Source organism: Leuresthes tenuis, unplaced genomic scaffold (assembly GCF_036924035.1).
Source record: "Leuresthes tenuis unplaced genomic scaffold, fLeuTen1.0.hap1 SCAF_8, whole genome shotgun sequence".
NCBI lineage: Eukaryota > Metazoa > Chordata > Actinopteri > Atheriniformes > Atherinopsidae > Leuresthes > Leuresthes tenuis.
The window spans coordinates 4,649,582-4,675,114 of record NW_027325362.1 but is presented as its reverse complement, the minus strand read 5'-3'; the positions used below and the strand labels follow the sequence as shown (position 1 = coordinate 4,675,114).

The window sequence follows — 25,533 nt, the reverse complement described above, 5'->3', positions numbered from 1 at the left end:
TGTAAGTAAGGGGAAGCAAAAGTTAAAAAGGAGTGATGACAAGGCAGAAGAAAGAAAGAAGCAAAGAAATGACAGAGAGGAGAGAGGAAAAGATTAGTAAAAAGCAAAGGTACCGGTGTTTTGTTAAGATTGAAATGGGAGAGCACTTTAAATGGTGTCAGGACTCCTCCTTCGAGAGAGATGAAAGGATGAGAAAAAGACAAAGAGGTAAGACGACAGGAGAAAGAAAAGAAAGAGGGGAGGACGAGGAACAAAGGCTGCAAATTATTTGCTGAGGATGAGTCAAGATGAAAAAAGAGAAAACTGGAATTAAGGAGGAGAAGTCTCAGAGAAATATGGCCAAACAAAGTAAGTCAGACAAGAGGAACGAGGGAAAGACAATGAGGGAAAAAAGTGAAGAAAGGAAGCTGAGAAGAGAATGAAGACGGAGGAGACGAGGTGATACAGCTGTCTGTGGAGAATGGAGAGAAGTGAGAGGAAAAAGAAGCTACAAATGATGAAAGAAAGAAAGCAGAGGAGTGATGATGAGAGGAGATGAGTGGTGTAACAAATGAAGAAGAAGGCAGAGAGTAAAATAATGAAGAAGTCAGGAGGAACAGCACAGATAATTGCAGAAAATAAGTAAAGACGGGTAGAAATGTAGCTGTTTTCAAGAAGATTTATTTAATCTTATTTGACTTATTTAGTCAGAAGAAAAGAAATGAGTGTAGATGAAAAGTGAGGGGAAGAAAAACTCACCTGGAATAATGACCAGAACAAAGAAGGTATTTAGGAGCTTTAATAGAGCGACCACATCTGTGTACGGAGGAGCTCGGGGTGCTTGGACGAGTCAACAAAACACTTGACCTTGAGAGCTCAAATTTCTCCTCACGTCTAACCCTGAAGGCTTCTCCGGGTTAAAAACGCATGTTAACAAGACGCCAGAATGATCCTGGAAGTCAGACCCAAACCGGCCTTTTAAAATGCTTGTTAACATTTTAGTTCAACTGAAATCGTATCAAATGGAGCTTTTTCTCTTTTTAAGCTCTTGTTGGGACAGTCAGACCTTGAGAGCTGCTGGTCTGACCAAGCAGACAGCGAACACACCCGACTGACCAGTGTCTTCACAGACATGACATCTGCTGTGAATGTCCACCACAGCTATGCCACCCAACACAACTTTCAGGGTACAGTATTTCAGTCATTGTATTCCTCCATCCAGCATGTTTTGTGTATAATACCTTACTACAGTGTGTTTTAATGCAACCTATGATATTTTCCTAACCTTAACTACCGAACTCTTTACAAGAAGAAGAAATAGTTTTTAATGTGTGAAATTACAATGAAAAACTGAGTGAAAGTGTAAAAAAAACAGCAAAATGACAACGGTCAGCACAGGATTCAACCTTCATACAAACCCCTCTGACTTCCAAATGCAGACTTTTTCACTTGTTAGGTAAACGCTGCAGAGTTAAACTGAGTTAAATGATGCTTTGGAGATTTTTATGCATGAAAAAACAATGAAAATCGTGTCTGTTGTTTAAGTTTCTGTAACTGCGTGAAACCGGTTTGTTGCTTTTTTCTCCACAAGGTCAACTCTGGTCAGCAGAAAAACTCAAATCTTTGTAAATCCATACTTGTGGTCAATAAACATGCTTGAGTATTCATTATTTATGCACATAACATCAATTTGTGCATATGAATGAGATTTGTGTGGAGCCAGAGGTGACTCTCTCTGACCAGTCAGCTGTCTACAGTGTTTCCACGTCACCATGTAGAATCTCATCTGAGGTAGCACCCAAAAACAATGGAACAGTAAGGAAGGCGAGCAGTACTGTCGTATGTAATAGTGAAAGGCGATGAATGAAAACAGAATAAGGGGAGTAATATAGTTCAGATATATTTTTTTGGAAGGAAATTAATGGTGGTTAGCAGATAAAAGAGAATGAGGTGGAAAAACAACCTGCAAACTTCTCATAGCAACCAAACTTTACCTCTAATTTCAACGTTTCTTTCCTACTTTTCTCCATCTGCTTCCATTTAATCTCGCTCTGCCCCCCCCCTCCCCTCCCCATCTCCGCATCCCTCCCACCACATTTGCAAGGTTCATCCAAGTCGCATCTACGCCCACTCACCTCCAACATACTACCTCAGTTTCCATGGTAATTGAGTAGCGACCGTGCTACATAAATATATATTTTAACATTCATCACCCCACAACTCATTAAGAACATCTTCGTATGAAAAATTCATCCCTGATGGTGTTGTTGTCTTAAAGGGCCAGTCTGCTTGTGTTTTTAATTCCTCAGAGTGGTTGTGAGTACAAACCTGGGAGGTTTCAGGCTGGTGGTGAGAATGATCCACAGGGATCTCAGAAGTTATTCTTGTTGACTCACTCTTTGTACAGTCTGGGATGTGTTTGAAGTGAAAGCACTAAAAGTTTTTACAGCAGAAAGGTGGTTCAGGTAGACACACTGACCGACACCATGACTGACCAACACCGACAGACACACTCTGTTTCCAAACTCACAACTTTGCTTCCGCCTCCTGGAGCGAGCTCTTTATGTTTTCTGCCTGCGTTCTTTCTTAAATAGATTTCTGCTGCTGTACTCCTGCACACATTTGAGATTGCAGTGGTTACTTTGTGAGAATTCACCAACAACATATGCAGGGAGTCTTTGCTGTTGGCTTGCTGTCAGAGCCTAATGGGAGTTGGACACATGCAGTGTCTCCAGTTTGAGCCGTAGCACGAGGATTTTCTAGGGATGAGATTAAATCCGCAAAGATTTTGTGGAGCTTAAGTTTGTGGATTTTGAAAAACATGTTTTTCCAAAGTTTTACTATAGTGGAACAGTCTGATTTGCAAGCTTAAAGATGTCTCGTGTCTACTGAAACTTTGAATATAAAAATTAAACTAACTAAAGTTTGTTGGAGCCCCTGCTTACATTAACATTCCAGCTGTTTTCATCTTTATGTGTGTTTTTCAAGGTTTTCTTGCACACACACACACAAAACAAGCTGATTATCTTTACTTTGGAGCAATGTCCTTGAAAAAAAGGAAAAAAATCCAGCTGTGACCTGACAGGACCTGAGAGATGCATCTGGACCTTCAGCTGATCCATCTACTGTTGGCCCAAGCCTCATCAGAAATGGTCTCCATGGAAGGGTGGCTGTCAAGAAGCCATTCTTAAGGAAGGGAAACAGGGAGAAAAGGCTGAGCTGTGCCAAATGACACAAGAAGTGGACTGAAAATCAGTGGCAACAGGTCTTATGGAGGGATGAATCCTCCCCAGAGCCCGGACCTCAACATTATTGAAGCAGTGTGGGATCATCTGACAGAGAACGGAACAAAAGGCAGCCCACATCCAAAGAAGAGCTTTGGGATGTCCTTCAAGAAGCCTGGAGAACTATTCCTGAAGACTCCTTAAAGAAATGACAGAAAGCTCGTCTCAGAGGATTCAGGCTGAGTTGGAGGATAAAGGAGCTTGTGGAAAATTTATGTAGAAATTTGCAGTGGCTCAGGTTATCACTGTTCCATCCATTGTCCTTGAGGCTGTTTTTTAGGCCTGACACTTCTTCTTTTGTCCTCCACTTGTCCAGTTTCCTCAAATGTTTTAAGGACACACTGCACACCATGCTGAGATATGCCAAGTTTTCAGCTAATAGCTCTTTGTTGGAGCAAAACAACGTATATGTAGTGTATTATTGTTACAGGCTGCTCGTAACAAAGCACCTAAAGACACAATTCAAATTGTACATTTTAATGATTCATAGGTCAGTGTTCCTCTGAAAATGGCCAGATACAGGACTGGACTGAAAATGAGTGAAAAAGCAGCCAATCTCCAAAGAAAAACTGAGAGTGTGGCTTCTTGGAAACAAAATATTAAAAATCTGGGGTGGCTCAAGGCTTAGAGTACTATATATTACATGTATACTTCACAAAGACAGTTTAAGTGCGTTAGAGTCCAACATTAGGAAGACAAACTATATTTCAAACATACAAAACGCTGACGCGTTAATTTTAACATCTGCAAACAGAATCAGTGTCTCATCCAGAGGGAATTTGATGGCTCATTAGAAGGCTAGTGCTGCGCACGTTGATGGAATGAAGCTAAAACGTGCAGCTGGCATTTACAGATGTCTTTTACACAGACGCATGTATAACATTACAGTTTTGGAACTAGGACGGCTATATGTTTATTGAAAGGTAAGTGTGTGTGTCGCTGCTCATAAACATAAAATTTGTGAAGTGAGTCTGAGGAGCAGCACTAATGCCAACAGAGACAGCTGCTAAATAATCTAACTCACCTCGTATTAATCGCTTGCTGTTGACACGTGCATCGGGACGTGAGTCCTGTGTGGAGCGCGTGTATTTTATTCATATGTAGATCAGTTCATCCACACAACTTTAAACTCGGGTACACAGGAAAACACCCAACTTTATAACGTAGACACACTCAGTTTTGAAAACTTCATGATGCTTTCATACGCAACATTTAAAGGCGGAATACACACACACGCACTGCTTTGTAACGCTAACCCGCTCATGCATGTAGAGCAAAGTACGCACACACTTGCGCTCTCTCCCCCATCGGAGCAGATGGCTCCACAGTCATAGCTGATGTTTCACACATCAATGAAGCACACCATGTACTCACAATTACCAAATACATACACACACACACTCATCTAAGCCACAGCAACATGCTTGCACACGTGCACGAGTGTGTAAACCCAGATGAACTCACCGTTACTTTCACAACAGACAGTGGCACAGTCACAAAGCGCACGCATGCACAGAGTGTCCTTATCAGCGCTAATTTATGGGGCGAGGAGCCACTTTGTTGGCGAGTTAGCTCGAAGCTCATCTCACACACACACACGTTTAAAGTATTGCCAGCGCAGAGTTGTCAGGGGTGTTGTTAGGCCTGATGTCAAATAGCAGATAGCACCAGATGAGAATACTACCCCATAACCCGGCGGCTCAAAGACATTATTGCTGCACCTGTGATTTTAATTGAAAACACTCATGCGGACCTGTGATCAAACAAATAAACCGGAGCGCAGTCTATTCGTGCTCTGGAGCTGAAAGAAGAAGAACAAAAGCACTGCTTTGTGTTATTACAGAAAATTAAAAGCTCAGACAGAGTTTGATGTCAACTTTCTTCTTCTTTTTTTTTTGCCAGGTAGGATGTAGAAATTCTGCGTTCTTTAACTGACTGGAATCAATGTTTCTATAGCAACTAAACTCTGGACTCAGTGAAACTGGGAAAGGTGTGAAAAATTCCCTGACAGCTGGTGGGCTGGTATGAATTAATGTCGCTGTGCACTGTCTGAACTACAGAAACACAAACTGAACAGTGAAGGGGCACAGGACTGGTGTGCATATGATTTCAAATGCTGCTCCACCCAGTGTGACTCTGATTTGAGCCATGTTAACGGCATGAATAGTAACACGGTGGAACACGGGCACCGTGCCTGAGAATCTCTGGCACATGTAAGCAATTAATATTTTTCTAAGACCCCATTGATTCGAGGTGTTAGAGGGATTTGTTTTCCTTTGAAGAGGACAGACACGTGATAGGAGCGTGCTGTGTGAGATGTTTGCTCTGAGCTGCAGCTTAAACAGAGCAAAAAAAATACTTAGCAGAGATTCGAATTAGACTTGTTGATGCTTAAATTTGAGGATGTATGTTGTGAGAGTACTTTTAAAGGGTCAGTTCAGTTCAAATACGTCCGTGGGGATCTGTTTGTTGAAGAAATGTACATGTGCACGTGTCTGTGAGGGGTAAGAGCATATGAACTCTGGTTAGTGTGACCTCTGGGTGCAGAAATGACAGAACATTTTAGGTGTTGATCTGTTCTGCACGTCAGCTTGCAGGGATTTGAACTCACTCTTTAGAGCAGTTTCCTTTCGTTTGCATCATGTCTCAGAGTTATGCTGCAAAACTGCTCAATATATTCATCACGTCTAGGCTGGACTACTGTAAAGCCATTTTAGCTGGATGCAAAAATAACTCCCTTAAAATCCATCAGTCGATCCAAAAAAGTGCTGCCAAAGTACCGACTGGTACCGCCAAGAGTGATCCCATTTCTCCTATTTTCTATCTATTTTAGCCTCCCTAAATTAGCTCCCTGTAAGATTTAGAGCAGATTTTAAAATCCGTCTGATGAACGACAAAAACCTTAAGTTGCAAGTCTCCTTATCTGAAAGAACTTATTGTTTATTTCTGAACAAAAGCTCTTTATTCCGGGAATAATGGCCTGCTTGTGGTACCAAGAATTTATAGAACTTGGCAGAACTTTTGGTTTCTCTGCTGTGGAACCAGCTTCCTGTTTGGGTTCAAGATGCTGCTGAGACAGTTTCTTTAGAAGACAAATCTTCATTGAAAGTAGTGACTTTACCCTTTTGTGCACTAAATGATTTTATATGTTCCTTTTGTTTTTTTTTAACCTATTTGATTTTATATTATATCACAACTATTTTCAAAGGTCTTTGTAAGTTTTCACTTATCTATTCTTATATTGTCTTTTATTTTATATCTTTGATTTAAAGTCCTGTGCAAAGATCAGCAAGTTTAATTGAGTTGAGAATTCCTTCGTACAGAGATGCTTCAACTCAGGGATGTATGTGTTTCCTGACATTAACTGTGCACTTCAGATCCCTCAGCTGAGCATAGTCTCATAAAATATTATATTAATAATGCAAAAACTCACTTAGCGTCACCACACACTTTGTTTTTGGTAATTACACCCTGTCCTGTACTTTACCCTGACTGTTTAGCACCTTAAAAAGTCATGCAAAAAGCCTAAAATGTGCATAAATGATGGCACGTTATTCATATGGAATCTCATAACAGCAAGAATTGAACTTGTCTGTTCTGTTCTTCTTTTTTACTGGTAGAACAACGTAAGCGTGCTTAGGATTGTTGTCTTCCTGCATGAACCATTTAGTTTTAAAGCTGTTTTTACATTAAAGTTTGCTGCTCAGATTCAGAATTCAGAGGCTCCACCTCATCTGGGCCCAGATGAGGCAGAACCATGATACCACCACTAAGATGCTTGTTGCTAGCTGCCGTGATTTCAGTTCACTTCTGTCTATTTATAGAACACCAATTCACAACAAAAGTCATCTCAAGGTACTGCACAGATAAATACAAGTTCACTCATTTAATCTCATCTAAACTAGAAAGCCCTTCTTTGTTCTCTGTTGTTGACGTGAGCCATCTCTGCTCGGAAGTCAGTCTGGGTTCTTAAGTTACCGCTTTGTGATGACTTGCTAACACTGGTTTTGACCTGATCGTGGATTAGTGGAGGTTAAACCTTTTACAGATGGTTTTGTGGGGTTTTTTTACAGCCTGAAGAGCATCGGCTCTTTTTCTGAGGTCCTCAGAAATCTGATTTTTAAGAAGTTGTGAAGATCAGACTTTGACAGATACTTGTTCTTTAAATGAAACAGTCACCCTATCAAGTTAAAACATCTGTAATATTAACTGCTAATACCAGAGATCAGCATCCACAAAATGTCAATATTGAAACATTTTTCTTAATAGATCAATAACATTCATGTCTTTGTCTCTTTTTGTGACCTGTGTGGAGTTATTCTGATATTTTCTATCTTATTTCTGCAGAGATGCTTTAAAAAAAACAACTTTTTCTTTCAGCTGTAACTTTCTTTTCGCACAGCATGCTGCTCTGAAACAATCCTATTCTTCTGCCTGGAATGTGTTTGTTTTATGTGTATTTATGCAAGAAAGGAGATCACTTAGCAGGATGAAACTTGGCCTAGTTACACCAGCAGTTGCAGTGAGGAAACACTGCCAACACTGAATGGGTAAAGCCATCCAGAGCTGCCTTGATTACGGCAACTTCACTCAGACTGCTTTATTCGGCTGCTCCCCCTCGCTGTCCCGATATCGCCTACAATACCACGCCCAGAAAATAAAAACATCACACTGCCCTTTCAACTGTCATATTTATCCCAACCTATCAATGTTTGATTTTAAAACTAATCCGATCAAACCTAACCTAACTTGCTCCTCGATTTCTACTCGTTTATGTGGGAGGATTTTTTTTCTTCTCACTGCTCTCTGAGGTATTTGGATCACGAGGTGCGGCACAAACAATGCCGAGTTTCAGTGAATCCGCACAAAAACTGTACCTCCAGACAATGATACTGCGACAAATACCTAAACAGAAGCGCTGACTTGATGTCGTCTGTGACAGATCAGAGAAGTCAAGCTTAGAAATGTCAGTAAAACTGTGAATTAGACTAAATATTTAGTTTCGGAGTTAAATCTTGCAGTAACACTGATAATATTCTTGACACAGAGAAACATAGTTTGTTTGAGGTAAGGTTTGGGAAGTGACAATGACAATATATTTTCCTAAATTTGGCAGTAAAGTAAACTCGTCCTTCCTACTGATCTTAGAACTATTTTGGCTTCAGACTCTGCTGCCTGTTTCTGCTCATGTCTCTCTAACGCAATCCTTTTGTGCTGGCGCTAACATATCTCTCATTTTCTGCGCACAGAGCATGTTATTTGAATATTTAAGACCTCATCATTTCATGCAGTTTCATCAGACCTGCCCGCGCTAAGGAACTTGGGTTTAAAATTAGCTCGAGTATATGAGAATCCAAGGTGACTGGTGATAGTCATGTGTGCTTGTTTGCCAATTAAAACTCTCAATATAGCTTTCTATTCCTGGTTTAGGTGACGAACGAGAGTTGAATACGTGCCTTTGAAATGCCACAGTTTTCTTGTGTGGGTAATTACAGAACATCTTATTTATGGCTCTGAGGTAGAGGAGGAATCTTTACCTTATGTTTTCTGCGTTTTGTAATCATTTTCATCTGAAAGCTCTAACTTGTTAAAGGTGCATTTTGGCCCCATTACTGTTTCTTGTGTTAGAAGTGAGAATTTAAGGAGAATTATGGGTTGAACGTTTAAGTTTGTTTGAAGAATAAAAGATGATTGTCCTAATGAGCAATAATCAGTCATTTCCTCCAAGACCCCAACAAACAAAGCATGAGTGATAAAGGCCTCTTTTGACTGCAGCCATTAGCCTCGTGTCTGTTGAGAGCAAACGAGGAAACGCTGTCTTACGTTAACTCTGCAGAGGGAGGAGGCTGGGGTGCATGGATGGGTCTGCAGTACTAATCAACAGAAATTATGCTGTTTTCACCACACAGCTAAACAGAAATCACAATAGCCAGCTGAAGTTCATTGATCATTAGAGGTTTTATCTAGTTTTAGTCATCCATATGACGGGGCGATGAGGTTCAAATGACGAACAACTCTGAACAAGACCAGCTGCTTCCGGAATGCAGGATAATTATAGCAACAAGGCGGCAACATGTAAATGCTCCCTGGATTTGATCAGGAGTCACATTTCTTCTCCTCACCTTTAATATATATGCCAAGAAGCAGATCTCTCCCTGGACTGGTCTTTACTTTAATTCCCTCTTACAATCACTTGTAGTAGTCAGCACTGAAAGATCACGGCTGTGTTTTAAGTTCTGCTGCTTAAGACGAGCAGACGTCAACATCAGTTTGTTTTTGCAATGACCACAATCGCTCTCTAAAGTTAACCAAGTGGTTGTTTTTGAGACAATGTCATCAAAATTCACCCAAACTTCAAGAATCCAACCAATGATTGTGTATTATTCCTCTCTGTGCCGTTTCTGTACCTCAGAAAAACCCAATCCCTGAGTGGAGCCACATCAGGGGCTCCTTTTTTGTCCTTGTTGTTGTTTCAGTGATTTGTGACGACTTTTGAGGACGCCGAGCAGTTATGGTGCCAAGTTCAAAACAAGCTTGAGCAGATTCAGCGAATAACTTTACCCAAAAAGATCAACATGAGTTTTTTTTACTTGCTTTATTTGTCCAGGTTTCTATTGTGGATTTTGTTTTGTCCCCCCCCCCCCAGGTAAAACCAGCCCAGTCACCAGAAATAAATGCTGGCATTTTACATTTCTGCAAACCCTGTTTATGTATAATCTGAACCTTCCTGAGCCAAAAGAGCCCGATCTCACTCCTGACCCGTCACAAATCCCACACTTTGGCAGGAATGAGCAGGGTCGTGCCGGGTTGTGCTTTAAGCCAAACCTCAGGCGAGTTGTTTCGCTGCCTGAACAAACAGCCGGTGAGAATAACATGAGAATGAGATGATAACACAGAGGCTTGAGCTGCGGTGTCGAACTAAGAGAAAGTCTCCAAAGTCTTCCACACTAACATGAATTATTGTAGCTGGCTGGAGTGGCACAACGTTGTGCACAAATACTGCTTATCTGAGAGGTTCAGAAACAATGAAATTATGCACGTGTGGAGTTTGGATAAATGCAGCATACCGACTTTTCTGAAATCTGAGCGCGCTCATGTGGTTTAATGCTGTGGTTTTACCATGATTAAGGGCTGTACAAACACTTAAAAATGCAGATGTTGCACTCATCCAGCAGACACACAACAAGATTACAGGTGATCTGGTGACATTTTCCACATCTGGGATTTAAAAACGGCTCTCTTTAGAGCCCTGACTACCAGTGTTGTGCAGTGGCCACATTTCATGTCACCTACTTCAGTTGAAAACCTTTTCTTTTTCTTATTCTCAGAGAACACGCAGCAGCACAACACACAGCGCTGCTGCTGCTGCAGAGCGCTCGGATGCTGCCGTCAAGTTAATTGCAGGCTTAAGTCAGATGTGTTGTTGATTTACTGTAGGACAGTCTCCCCCGAAGACTTATAGCCCCATCATTTCACCGTGATGTGTCATCGTATTTTATGATTTCAGATAGCCGGTGAGAGTGCTGACACAAGACAAACTGATCAGCCTGAAAGACTTCACGGAGGAACCGTTTGATCACTTCACTCGTCAGTAATTGATTTGTAGTTATTAGGACATGACTTGAATGATGGCTGTTTTTGTTGAAGCATAAAATAAGCCTCGACCTAAATAATTTAAAGTTTGTAATATTGGTTAATACAAACTAAAAGACTATAATGAAAATAAGTGAGAGTAATTCGAAGCAGTAAGTGGTTTATTTCTAATGAGCTTGCTTTTGCGCTGCCCTTACACAACCTCCTGTAGTCTCATGTGAAGCGTGTCTTTGAAGCCTGCTGGAAAATTTTTGGTGCATCTCTGCAAGGACTCACTGTAATTATGTTTGCCTGCAATGTTCAGTACCAGTGAAGTACAAGGTTAAGTTTAGATAATAAGAAAAAAGTAAAGCAGGTGACTCATGTGGTGGGTTCAAACCATCCCACATGGCCTCATCCCTCCACAGGTACTCCTCGTCACTAATTTTCTTCATGATAAATTAGTTCCAGTTCGGTTTAAGAAGATGATCCAACCTAACATCTTCACTTTTTTATTCTTATTTCCAGCTTTTAGTTAGAATTAACTGACGAGGAAGCTTGTAATTCAAATATATGGCTGAAATTTACACCCAAACATCTGGCAAATACTTGTCAAATTAAAGAAGAATATATAAGAAGAGAGAGAGCACCTTTCTGACTTTTACATATATTTGAAAAAGCAGAATAAACCAGCTGGAGAATATGCTGAAGTACAGACAGGGAGCAAAAGAAGCTGTGGGGACCCCCACCTGCCTCACCATCCCCATCTGCATCTTCCTGCCTCTCAATTAACCTAATGGAAGTGGCAATTAATTAACCCACTCAAACAATGATTAAGGACCTGACAATCAAGTGAGTGGGAGGGGTGTGAGTAATGATAATTTAGTGGTAATGATTTCCTGGCAGGAGAATACTAAAAAACAAAACATTATTAGTTACACATGCAATCTGGATTAGGCTGGATTTATTCCTGTCAAATGTAGGTGGATACAAAGCTGAAGATAATCCAGATGAAGGCTGGAGTTCAAAGACCTGGACTCAAGCGTGATTGGACTCCTGCAGTCTTAAAATCAGACACATTTAAGCCCCAAATTGGCTCTTTTACAGCAACAAGAAAAGCAAACATCGGGCCTTACCGTGTTTCTCTGGCCGTTTGTTCCTATTGGTCCTCTGAACACCCCCTTGATGCTCCTCAGCTGTCCGTCATGCAGGTGGGTGGAACTGATCACAATGTAGTAGCACGCCATTGGATGGAGTTGGGCTTCATGTGGTTAAATATCTGCCTTTTTATCTATTTCTGTCTGGACCTTGAAAAGAAAGTCTTGAAAACTGCCCCTTATCCTCCTTCTTCTGCTGCACCTCTTCTCCTCCTCGGGCTCCTCCTCAAGGAGGAGTCGATAACAAACAAAGAAGAAAAAGGAAAAGAAGCGAGGTTTCCCTCCTCTGCTCTAATTTATTCTCTCTCTTCTCCAAGTTTTTGCAAGTTACTCTCTGCTCATTTTCCCATCAGCTTCTCTCTCCTCTTTAATATTTCACGCTCTGCTCCTCCTTTCTTCCCACTCTTGCCCTCCTGTCTATCTCAAATTTCTTTACTCTTTTCCTTTTTGAAATTGGCTAGATGTCCCTGTCAGTCGTTAAATTTCTCTCTTTAAGTCGTTGTCTCTCCAGATGTTTTGCACCCATCTCTTATTCATCAATCTTTCCCTGTCATTTGACTCCCCTCACTGTTTCTTTTCTTGCTGAGTCTAAATTTCTTCCTGAAATCTCAGCCGCTCGTTGATCAGTCTTGCAGTTTGTCTAACTCTCGCCCATCCGCTGCCTTCTTCTCCTTACTCCCGATCTCTCCGGTCCCTTTTGTTTCCCCCCCTCTTTGTCTCTGTGTCTCTCTAAGTGGCAGAGAGGGAGACTTTTTCCCCTTCTCTTACTACCTTCCCATCTCCTGTCTTTCTCTCTTCGTCTCTTTTTGCTCTGTGCCTCCTTGTCAGTGAGCAGAAGAAGTACTCAGTCTTTCCTTTCTGTCTTTCTCCCTGTCAGAGAAGGCGTGCAGCTTCCTCTCAGATGCTCCTCTCCTCTCCTCTGCTGCGCTGCATGTGTTCGCTCTCCTCCCAGATCTCTTGCTCTGTGGCCAGCAGAGTGGTTTGCTCCTCAGTTACCCGCGGTTACCATCTGCCCTTTTAACACATGGAGTGCTGACGCTTGCTCTCTCCTCCCTCCCTCCTCTCATCCCTCTCTCCCTCCATCCCTCCCTGCCTCTCCTCTTGCCGTCTTTCTTCTCCCTTTAATCATCTCCTTCTCTCTTTCTCTCAAGCCAAAGGAGACAAGCTCCACCTACTGGTAAAGCCAGAAACATACCGAGAGGGGAGGCAGGAAGGATTCTTTAAATCCACCCATGTTGCCTCGACATTAACCTAAAGTCGGCATGTAAATACGTTAAGTTATTAAATTGGACCGTGGAGCTTTGAGTGATTTATTGTCTTGTTATAGGGGATTTAGCTGTGTGGCTCTGACTAAATCCTGGTTTTCCTGATTTCCTAGGGTTATTATAAGATATAGAATTAGGAGAAAAATTCATTTAAAAAAAGGGTTGTTGTGGAATTTCTTGACTTAAAAAAGACTCTTTGATTGATTTCTGTTAAGAAAAAAGCGGGTAATATAGTCAATAAAGTAGGCAGATATGCAATAACATCCCCAATTTATTTGTGCTCTGTTGAATAAAGAATCAAAGCAGGAACCAGCATCTCTCTGACAGCATTATTCTTTAAAATTATATTCTCTTCACAGGATACAAGGAGACACAGTTAGAGCTGTGAATGGCGCTTCATTCAAGTGCTTGGGCTGACGTATTCATCACGTTAATTTATCCGTATCTAACACTAGACAAACATGATTTTAACGGTTCTAGAGGGTTGTAAATTAATTACAAGTTTCCATATATGGTTAAAGTTCATTTCTGACTAATCTACTTGCTGATTTCCTTATAGAATGAAGCTGACCAAACTTCCAAATTACTTTTATGCCCTAGAGCTGGCGACTTGCCTGCTCAAAATGATATGTATTAGTTACCATGTATTTGTTTAGTGCCTATACTCTGCATCTTTTATAGCTTCCTTCTGTTACTGATGCAGAAACACTTACATGCACATAGATACAGAAAAATGAACAAAATGACACTTCTCACATGAAAAAATAGCATTTGCACACACCACATGCTTCATATCCACCTCCCAGTTGTACAATCAACACCTGCATAACAGATCTAACTGTGCAGTAGTTAGCATAAAGTCCGGCTATCGTAATTTAAGTTGTTAGTATGCAATATGGTTCTAGATCTGTTTGGTGTGATTTGATGTGTTTAGACTAAAAACAAACTTTTTTGAAGTTCAACTCATACCTTATACTGTTTTGTGCCTCGAAAAATAACTTAGTGAACTTAAGTTAATGTCTCATGAACAACACGGTTAATTTACTACATTGGACAGCCAGTCACAGGATTTCTGTCACTGACAAAAATAACATAACATCACAATACAATGAATGACCAACACAACAAGCATAGAATACTTTGGTATCCAGAGGAGTTGATGGTGGACTCAATGACTGCAAGGTGCCCAGGTCCTGTGGCTGCAGAACCAGCCCAGATCATCAGCCCTCCACCACCGTGCTTGACAGCTGGTATGAGGTGTTTGTGCTGATATGCTGTGTTTGGTTTCCTCCAAACGTGCTGCTGTGCATTAGGACCAAACATCTCCACTTTGCTCTGGTCTGTCCAAAGGACATTGTTCCAGAAGTCTTGTGCTTTGTTCAGATGCAGCTTTGCAAACCTAAGCTGTGCTGCCATGTTCTTTTTAGAGAGAAGAGGCTTTCTCCTGCAGCCCTTCCAAACAAGCCATCCTTGTTCAGTCTTTTTCTAACTGTGCGGTCATGAACTTTAACCTTTAACATGCTAACTGAGGCCTGTAGAGTCTGAGATGTAGCTCCTGGCTTTTTCACCTTGGGGTGAACTTGCTGGGACGTCCACTCCTGGGAAGATTGACAGCTGTCCTGAATGTTTTCCACTTGTGAATAATCTTTCTCTCTATAGAAAGATGGACTCCAGATAGTTTGGAAATGGCCTTATAACCCTTTCCAGATTGATGGGCAGCAACAATTGCTTCTCTAAGATCATTGCTGATGTCTTTCCTCCTTGGCACCGTGTTAACACACAGCTGAATGCTGCAGAGCAGCAAACTGACAGAACTTCTGCTTTTATAGAGGACCTCATGCTTAATGATGATCAATTAATCAAGTTAATTTGATCAGCCGCACCTGGCTGCTACTTACCCATTTCATTCCTGTGGAAGCATTGAATGTGGACTTTTTAAACTTTTTAAACACTGCTTCTGCATCTTAGCTTAGTTTTTATTAGATGAATTATGAAACTCTTTAATGAGCCATTTGTTGTTGTTCATCTGACGAGATGAATTTTTATTATGTCCTGACATGTGACTGAATCTTGTTTTATCAAACATGGAGGAATTTATAGTTTTTTACCATAATCTTAATACATGAGTTATGTGATTTAGTTGCAGGTATGAAGGTCCTAAAGGTGGAGTAAAGATATTTAGGACAACATGTAGAGCTTTAAAACCCAAATGAGAAAATCTTACAATCAGTATTTATGACCAGCAGAGAGAGACTTCATCTTTGATTGATGCCACAAAGAAGCTGAGCCAACCGGAGCGAAAAGTTTGAAGATATAAAAGGATGTAAAAATAAGAATAATATGGATGTGGATTGTTTGTGATTAATTATCTAGCTCTCATATTACAATTTTTTTAATCAAACATAGTTAAGAGGATCTTCAGAGATCATTGATCCACAAAACCACTGAGATGGAGCAGTTGTCCACGTGTCTATGTTGATTTATGCATTTATAAAATACTCATTTATTCATTTATGCAGGAAATAGCACAAAAAACTGAGCAAATTTCTCCATAAAACAGATCAGGAGAGGATATTGACTCAATGTAGTTATCAAGCTGTTGCTTCAGCTGAGCTTTAACACACTGAAGCCAGCAAACCTGTTCACAAAACAAAATGACCAAATGTGAACAAGTTTGTCCATAAAATAGATCAGAAGAGGAGTGCAATACATTACAAACAACATCTAAGCCCCAGATAGCTAAACCCTTCATTTAATCGTCCCTTTTAGCTCTTTCCACATTAGTTTTCCCTCTTACTCTTATCAATCCAACCAATAATTCTATAACTCTGATCATGCATTAGGTATTTTGGATCAGGAAATGTTTATTCTGTTCCCTTTTATCAGTCAGAAAAATCTTACTTTCATCCCATTATAACTTGATTAAACTTTCATTTCTTGCATAGTTTGCTGTGAAAGAGTGTGTCTTAATGATGAGCTTCTGAGCTTCTGAGTACTTTATTTTAAGATTCTCCACTTTTCTTATTTTAACACAACCTCAGGGAAAACCAACTCATGAATGCAGTGCAGATGAATTATGGATTTATACCCTGTGTAGAAAGAATTAAAGGACCACATGTGTTTATCTCACTGTAATAAAAATGAGGTCTTTTTGACCTCATAAAACAAGGCACTGGACAACATTTCTTTCACCTTTACCATGAGAACGATGATGAGAAGTGAAGCAAACTCTCAAACCTTAACAGCAATTCATGAAGGTTTGTCACTGACTTTCAGAGTGAGTCATTTTAACAATTTCTGATGTACGACCTGCAGGCAGCTGAGGTCCAAGTGGAGAGACAACCCAAATTAAGTTTTGGTAGGAAACATACGGCAAAATAAGAGGGGACAGAATTAGGACTATTAAGAAGCCCTGAAGGCTCTGTCCTCGCTGAAGACTCGCTGCAGGTAACTGATAATGGCGATGAGCTCGTTCCACCTACAGGTAGAGGAGTCAGGTACCCAGCAACCCCAATGGAACAGATAATGCCTCGGCAGAGTGTTCAGAGTACCCCGAAGCTGGCAACCCTATTCACAAAGCAAAATTACTCAAAAGTGAACAAAAAACTTTCAAGTTAATTCAAGTTCAAAGAAGGTCGAAACTCGTGTATTTTCAAATGCTGCAAAGAATCCAAAAAATTGAGAAAATATCTCCAAATGAAAGCAGATTATGTAACATGAAGAGCCTCTTTAAGTTTGGTTCATAGCAGTGTGTGTGTGTGTGTGTGTGTGTGTGTTTTCTACAGATCTTTCATGCGAAAGTGCCTTGTGGTGATTGTACATGTCAGCTGGACCTCATTAAGTAAAAAGTGCATCAAAGGATCTTTTGCAAAAACGACAACCTGCAGCGCTTCGCTGCATAAACTCCACTGCAGCTCTAAACAAATCTGAAACTCTGTGTCCAAGTGCACCATCAACTGTGGAGTTATCCCATCAGAAGAAGTTTGATTTTGTCTGCATCTTCGGTTTTGTCACTTTTGTGTTTCTGTCATGTTCAGAGTCTTGTGTTTTGCATTTTTTGTCATGTTCTGTGTTTTTGCCTCAGTCTTTCTTCTGCCCTGCCATCAGCTTCATTCCCTTCACCTGCGTTCATTCTCATCAGCTGCCCCCAATCACCCTCCACAGTATTTAGTCTCTCGGTTTCTTCACGCTCATTGTCAGATCCTCACCATCACTTACGTTGTTTCATGTCAGGTTTTGGTCGTAGCAATCCATGGTTTTCCTTGTCAGTCCTTGTTCATGCTCCTGCAAGTATTTCAGTCTGGTTTAGCTATTTTCTTAGTTTTATGTTTACGGTGTTGCAGCTTTGCTGTGCTTTTTGTTCCTAAATAAATGGACTTAAGTTTCCTCCTGGCTCCTGTCCCATAATCTGCATTTGGGTCCTTCATCTCCACGTTGACACTTACATCCTTGACAGATTTTAGCCATAAAATATTTATGAATGAATTAAGCACGAGTGAGATAAGCCGTACACGTTATTTTGGTCGCCGTTGTAAATCCTCATGTAAAACACGACCTGCATGTGGAACTAAAACCCGTCTCCCAGTTATTTTTAATTCAGCAAGAAACAAAACAAACCTTTCTTGTTTCTTTCTGAATCACTTTGAATTACCAAATTTGCATCGTGGTTGAGGATTTATCTCAGCAGGAAATAGTCAGAACCCCCAGAGGCTCTCTCTGGTTTAGTGACTGAATATTGAGCTTTGAAGAAATAAAGTACACAGTAAGAAGCTTATCTGATGAATCAAACATTGTTAAAAGCCTAAAACCTTCCCATCACCTCCAACATAAATCTAAAAGCTTTTACTTTTACGATGCATCCCATTGTGTTTTATGTGTATATATTTTCTGCTTGTTTTTCCGATTCAGAGGCAAGATAATGGGGTTTGCTGGTGGACTTTAAGTTGAGAAATAAGAATGAATACAAAATATAACAATGCCTGCCTCATTTAATGCTGTTTAATTTATCCAACCGCATGGAAAAAGGCAAGCTCATGCTAATGTAGGGCTATTCATTTCCACTAAGTGCACGTTTAAGTACAGAAGGTAAAATATGAATCTGTTCGTGGAACAGATGTAGTTAGCATGTCAGTGTGGATGATAGCAGAAGCATTTTGTTTCAGGGGGTGTGCAGTGCCTGAACATGGATGCCAAATGAAAGGAAAAAAAGCCCCATAAAGTCTGTCCTTTGAAAGCTTATTTTTGGTAAATATTTGCACATTTTGAACCCAAAGAGCAGACTGAGCGCTGGCACGTCTGAGATTTATTCACACTCTAAGTATTAGTGGACTGAAGATAACAAATTGTGATCAACCGAGTGAAATAAAGAGACATTTTGAGTGTGTTAGGGATTCAGCAACTCCCCTTTCATTGATGCCTTCTGGGCCACAGTGCATCACATAATGAGCTCAGAAGGCACTTTCTACAGGCTCAGAGCACAAACAGGAACCCAAGAAAAGAATTTGGGCCAATAAACAAAGCATTTGTCTTCTCTGCAGTTTGGTGTCCTCTTCTTCTTGGTTTGTTTAAGCTGTAGCTACAACTGATTCCTAATCTTAAACATGGACATTCAGTATTAACTATGATGAAATAATGTATGTCCAGTAAACGTAGCAGCTTCAAACTGTTGTTCATGTGCCTGAAACCCTAACCCTAACCATGTGGTCTCAAATGTATTTATTAAGTTTAAGTTAAACAGTAAACAGACGTTAAACAGTAAAAGATTTTAGTGAACAAGACCAACTCTAATAAATTTGATAGCACAAGCTGAAACAATGGGCCCGAATGAGTTAATAAGCCACGATAACAGCCTTCATAACAGCTCCAATGGTTCTGAGTATAGATTCTAAGACTCTGAAGCTTTTTTGAGCTTTTCCTCAACACCCTCCATTTCCACTGCACAAACCAGGGGCTAAACAGAGTTTTGATTAGGGCTGCACGATTGTGACCAAAATCATAGTCACGATTATTTTGATCAATATTGTAATCACGATTATTAATCGCGATCATTCATCATGTCTGGAAAAACATGTATTTTTATTGCACCATTTATAAACAATGTGCCATCAATTTTTTTGTGAAAAATTGAACTTTAAATTAGAATAAATGATAAATAATGTAAAATAAAAACAAAAACCCAATAATTTAACATTTTAAAGTACTAACTGTATTGATTGGACACGCCAAATAAAAAGATATCGTGTCTGTTATTTCTGCGTGTCTTTGGGAGGTAGATGGATCGGGTTCTGCCCGGTGCCGGTGCTGTAATGGTTGTCTGGGTCGGCGCTGGACACGGATGGGGATTTTGTGAATTAACATTAGCTTTGGCCTTTACGCATTCCTCATATTTAGGTTTGTGATGTATTTTCAGGTGATTGAACATATTAGTGGTGTTACTCTGCGGGGCAGACACTACTTTGTTACACTCTTTGCAAATAACTTATTCTTGTTTAACGTCACTTGTCCTGAATCCGAAACAAGTCCAGACAATGGCTGTCGCCCCGTTGCCATCCCCAGATGCTACTATATTCTTCTCGGCTTTCGACATGACTTGCTCTCATCAGTCTTAGTCATAGACTGTCTGACGACCTGCCGCTGCAGGCTGTCACACTGCGCGCTTGTTATTTAGGTAGCTTAATGAAGCCTTAACCATGCTGTCGCCCCCTGGTGGTTGGTAGACTGCTGGTTGAGAACATGTGGTTAGATGCAGGCAGCAGAGCTCGCATTTTGAATGTAAATATCGTTGACGATCAGGTTCATTTAATTGTGGCCACCAAAATCGTGATCAAGATCAAAATACGAATAATTGTGCAGCCCTAGTTTTGATTAGTTATTTTACATTCCAAAATGGTCTTGGTAGAAGCATTTCTTACAGATTACCCAGAACCCAGGTGGGGCCCGCAGCTCTGAATCCTTCTGTTGGATGAGCATCTTTCTATCTCAGTCATCTCATGTTTACTCCCCAAATCAATCTGTTAACCATAGAGCTGTACGTGTTTGTAGTAGAAATTCTGTAATTTTCCCTCCTTTGATCAGCTTGAAAGACGTGAATCAAAGCAATAAAATATCTGATTGTTTGATAGCTGTGACATTTTATGGCCCAAATAAAATCACCCACAGCCGATAGAACACAACCTAAGCAACCTTAATAGTTATAAGTTGAGGCGCACTTCCACGTTTGACTGCTCTGTAGGCTGCTGTGAAACCCTGACACTCCAGTGAAGAGAGACGTTATTTCCTCAGAGCTCTATGGAAATGCCCAAGGATGAAACAGTCTTTTAGCTCTTTGAAAAAAGTCCCAGATAATTGGAGCTGTGGCTGCTGTTGCTCTAAATGCATCTTTTGATAGTTTATTGAATAGACAAAATGTTTGTCCTCATTTGCTGTCCTCATAACTGAAAAAAAGAAAAGTAATTGAGATGTGAACAATATTCATCATCAGAACCTCTTGAAAGAATATACTGAAGTGGCCTCATTCCAATCTGGCCCCATGCACTGAAACTCCATCATGATGGAGCCACAGCTCCGCTCACAGCTGCCACTTAATGACGGGACAGTGTGGAAATATGTTGGCAGGCTGTAAGAGGCCATCACTTTTCTCTCAGGAAAACATGAACGTCAGTCACAACCTGCTGAAAGATGCGTCCAGCATTAATCATCCTTGTGATACCTACATGAATCTTCTTTTTTATTCTTTCTTTCAGCAGCAAAAATTATATGATCTTATTTATAATTACCATCTTTGAGAAAACAGAGATGGAAAATGTATGTCAATTTGTTAATATAACTTTGATAGTTTGTTGTTTTCTGTCACTACATGGAAAAACTTACAGGTTATATAACCAGAATATGCTGGCAACTTTGGACATAATATCCATCCATCTATTTTTTATACCCGCTTAATCTATCGGTCGGGTCGTGGGGGGCTGGAGCCTATCCCAGCGGCCATTGGGCGAGAGGCGGGGTTCACCCTGGACAGGTCGCCAGTTGGACATAATATATTTATCTCATCATTTTTAGATGGTGGCGACCCACATGAAATTCCCCACGACCCCGACTTTGGGAATTAATGCTTTACACCATCCAGCTTGTTATCAGCACTCAGTTTAAAAGCCTGCATCTCTGATGGTATGGGGGTGCATTAGTATCTAGGGAACTGGAAACCTGCACATCTGGAAAGGCTCCATCAACGTTGAAAGTCCAGGTGTTGGACTGACCTGCCTGCAGTCCAGGTGTTTCACCAACTGGAAACATTTAAAGCATGATAAAAAACAAAATAGATCCAGAACTGTTAAGCAGCTAGAATCCCATATAAGACAGGAATATGACACTATTCTTCCCCCCAAAGGTCCAGCGGCTGGTCTCCTCAGTTCCCAGATGTTTTCAGGCTGTTGTTAAAAGAAGAGGGGATGCTGCACAGTGTCACATTATTAACTGTAAAATATTAAACATGTTCTGCATTGATTTATATAATAACGTGCACATATCTAAATGCAGATGGAACACATGCAGCGATGGTTAACATTATTCACTAAGTACCGGTTCTTTAAATTTCTTTACCTGTTCATGGCCTGTTCTATTTCTGATAGACAAGCCAATGAACTAACGCCTGCACAGACTGAGATGGTGGCTGAACCCCGTGGGACCCTGCAGATGGGAAAGCTTGTGCCATACAGAGGGCCGTCACATCCAGACGGTAAAATGTCACAAAAATGTCAGGGGAGACCCAATTGGCTTCGGAGCAGATACTCCTCAGTGATACACCATTGAACAACAGCAAAGAAAAGGCCAAACTGCCCTACACTCAAGTGCTGTCACAGACAGATTATTGGCACTGTTGCCATTAGTCAGAGAGTGATTCAATATTTTATTTGCTTGCTTTTCATCTAAAGACCATAAAAAATAGAGTTGTGTATTTATTAGACAGTAGTGCGCGTTTATTGGGAACAACAAAGCCGCGGGCCCTTAATATTTAGTTATTAACAGTGACAGAAGCTTGCTCTTTGCAATCAGTCCGCAGCTTTAAAGGGGTGTTAAATAATCTATGACCTTTATAGGACCGGTAGGAATTGCAACCAATTTGGCAGAACTTATCTTCTCCTACAACTCTCTGGCACAGAACCAGCCTCACCCCTCCCCCTCCCTTAGCGATGACAGCCTGCAACTGACACAAACTACAAAGCTGCCACATCTAAAAGGGAATGAATTGGCTCTCTAATGAGACTAAAAATCCAGCGCAAATGTCTGTTTTGATGAGGTAACAAATCAGGATCCACAACACTGGAGGAATAACAAGAGTGCTCGTGTAGTCTGCCCTTGAACAGCAGCTAACAGGACTATGCTATGCCCTAAATCCATGTCACACACAGTTAAACAGGACTGCAGGAACTACATATTCATTTAAAAAGTCTGCTGCTTTTTTGGATTGAAAGAAACAAAATGTATGTACAAACAGAAAATGATTTCTGTGAAATTTTAAATGACGCTGCCACTTAAACTTTAGCAAAACATTTCCACCACCAGGATCCAATATTTCATTTTTGTTTTCCAGGATGTTTCTGAAGATCGTCCATCACCAACAACAGTGTAATATGTTCAGCTTGTAGAAGCTTTTCCATTTCTTCAGATCATTTCACTGCAAGAGAATAGTACGATTCATCAAAAACACACTCAAAATGGAGAGTATTTACTGTCTGTTTTATATACACTTCACTGTGAACAGCACCTGTAATTAGTATGCATCGTGTGCATTGGACCCGTTGTCACTCTTGCAGGTCTATGAGGACGCATTCATGCACAGCAGTGAGCTGAACAAGCTGAATCAGCACGCCAGCACGCTCAGACTCAGAGGCTCATTTTAAACCAGATTTCATGCTGATCAATCCACAGGTTCACTCCTCATTAAAACCTCATTGGAGCACTAAAGTAAAAGTCTGAAAAATTCCTTGCAAACAAAACAAAAAAGGACTTTTTGGACTGATTTTTGTGCAGCTCCTTAACATAGATGCACGTAAAAAGCCTGTGATGCTGGAAGATGAGACAAAGATAACTAAAATCATCTATTGATGGCTGTAAGCGAACAAAATTTCACAGCAGTTTCTATAATAGTTGACGTTATGTTTCCAACAGTTTCCACGGTGTCCTTTTAGCTGAACAGTAATGTGTGTTTGTGTTCTTGGGTCTTTTTATACTAATACACAATCAGCTGCAAACTGGAATCAGTCAGTACAAGTTTAACCTTCTATAAATAATGTGAAGCTGATGTCACGCTGTGGTAAATTTTGGGTAATTGGGTTTATTTATGTGCCATATTGTAAGGATTCCATGAGCTTTAATATTCAGGAAGCCTGCACATTAACCTTAATGATCCTGTTTTCACGTAGAAGCTCATATCTCAGGCTATTTATAGTTGATATAAACAAAAAAAAGACATTTCTAACAAGTTCCCGGATTATAGCCATTCTTTATTAAGACTATATTGACTTAAAACACCCACCGACTGTGACTCCACAGAATAAACACATAGCTGAATGCATTTGAAAGTGCTATGATTGGTTTATTTTTGCAAATGAGCCTAATAAAAGGGCATTAGGAAAGAATATTTTGGTATAACACAGACTTGCTGAGTGGCAGATCTTACACTAAGTCACCGCAAAACTGTGCATAAACATTCTTGGATTTGTAACTATTAAACTCTCTCAATCCAAAATATATCTTACAATACAAATAAATCTGACTGGAGGTAGAGAACCGGTCCATTGTCTGGATCTATGCTGTTTATCTTGTTCCTTGGCAGCTGGATTCAGTTTCTTTCAGTTTTCATTCCTTTTATCTGTCTCCATCTGTCCCATTTTCCACCACTTTTGACCATTTTGAGAAACCTTTTTGCCAAAATTAACCAAAACCAACCAGTTAAACACAGTTGCAGGCTCAGATAACAAAAGAGGGCTTTGACATTAGATTGTGCTCTCATTCTTATGTGCAACCTGACTCGATTCTTTAAAACTGGAGCTTTATGTGCTGCGGTTTTGTAAGCAGCTGCAAGCCACAGTCATCAACACTGCGCTGCTTAAAGTAATGAGGATTCATTTTCTGGGCACAATCCATCCATCCAGCTATTTAATGATATTTCAAGCTAGACCCCAGAGGTGGACAGAGAGCTCGAGATTACTAAGAACCATAAAAATTCACTTTTTTCTTGTCATTCTTTGTATCACAATTATTTTAATCTCTTATAAAACTGAAAATGCAACCCAGCAAATGCTAAATTTACTAATGTATATAAAATGCAGACAGCAAAACATACAGAAACCCCTCTTTCTTATGCATTTGACTGTTAAAAGCACTGTACATTAATCAACACCAATAATGATCAGTAAGCTTTGCTGGTTGGTTGCGCCACAAACACTCAAACTTTCATGTGAAACAGTGAAAATCAGAATATGACGCCTTTGTGATTGAATCATCAGGAGCTCGTCCCAGCAGTATCTGTTGTTTATTGTGAGGCAACACTCGTTATCTAACAAGTTGATTGCAAGCTGACTATTTAAACAGCGTTGCTGACACTTCATCAGGTTCGAAAAGTTGTAGAATGAAGAGAGACAGGGAGGCGCCCGGTTAAACTGATGCTGCATCTTTTTGTAAGGAAAGAAATCAAGGAAAACTGGTTCTTTAATCAGAAGATCGTCTGCGCTGAAAAGGAAATAAGTGTCTCTAAAATTAACTGATCTAATAGGAGGTTAACTGTCTAACTGAAGATTTTAGGTAAATGGAAGAAGTAACAACTTCATGATTTTAAAGCTTTATTTTTCACTTTGTAACTGTTTTTAATAATGACTTCATAATGATTCTATTTATTGTGCCTTGTTTGTCTATTTGTGTCCATCTTGTTCTCGGGTCTCTCTTTAAGGAAGTATTCTCATTTCAGTAGACCCTCTTCCCATTTCTGTAAAATGTTCCTTAAACACCTCTCCACAGCAAAGCCAAAGTAAACTGAGAGCAGCTATTGAACCGTAAGGAGTACATTTCTCTTTGTGCTCTTCACTGAAAGCTAACAAACACTCAAATATGCCTAAAACTGTGTACAGTTGTGGGCTGTTAGTTGGAAAACATGATCAAACATGATCTTAACTTAAGTCCTAGTTCATATTTAATTGCAGTGTCACAAAGAGAGTCATATTTCATGGGTTCTTCTGAAGGCATGTCCACCGAAATCCGGTTCTCTTTGTTGGCTATTTC

General features: G+C 40.3%; 2 protein-coding genes across 2 annotated transcripts in view; both read right to left on the bottom strand.

The window, feature by feature from the left end:
- Positions 1-13,036, bottom strand: part of LOC140312760 (uncharacterized) — a 73,389-nt gene extending 60,353 nt beyond the window's left edge. The window contains exon 1 of the mRNA XM_072390560.1: positions 11,972-13,036. Coding sequence (XP_072246661.1) covers positions 11,972-12,082 — 111 coding nt within the window. The 5' untranslated portion in view covers positions 12,083-13,036. The remainder of the gene's footprint in view (positions 1-11,971) is intronic.
- The window catches only part of LOC140312764 (cytochrome c), a 299,923-nt gene that overhangs the window by 175,961 nt on the left and 98,429 nt on the right, over positions 1-25,533 (bottom strand). The window lies entirely within an intron of this gene.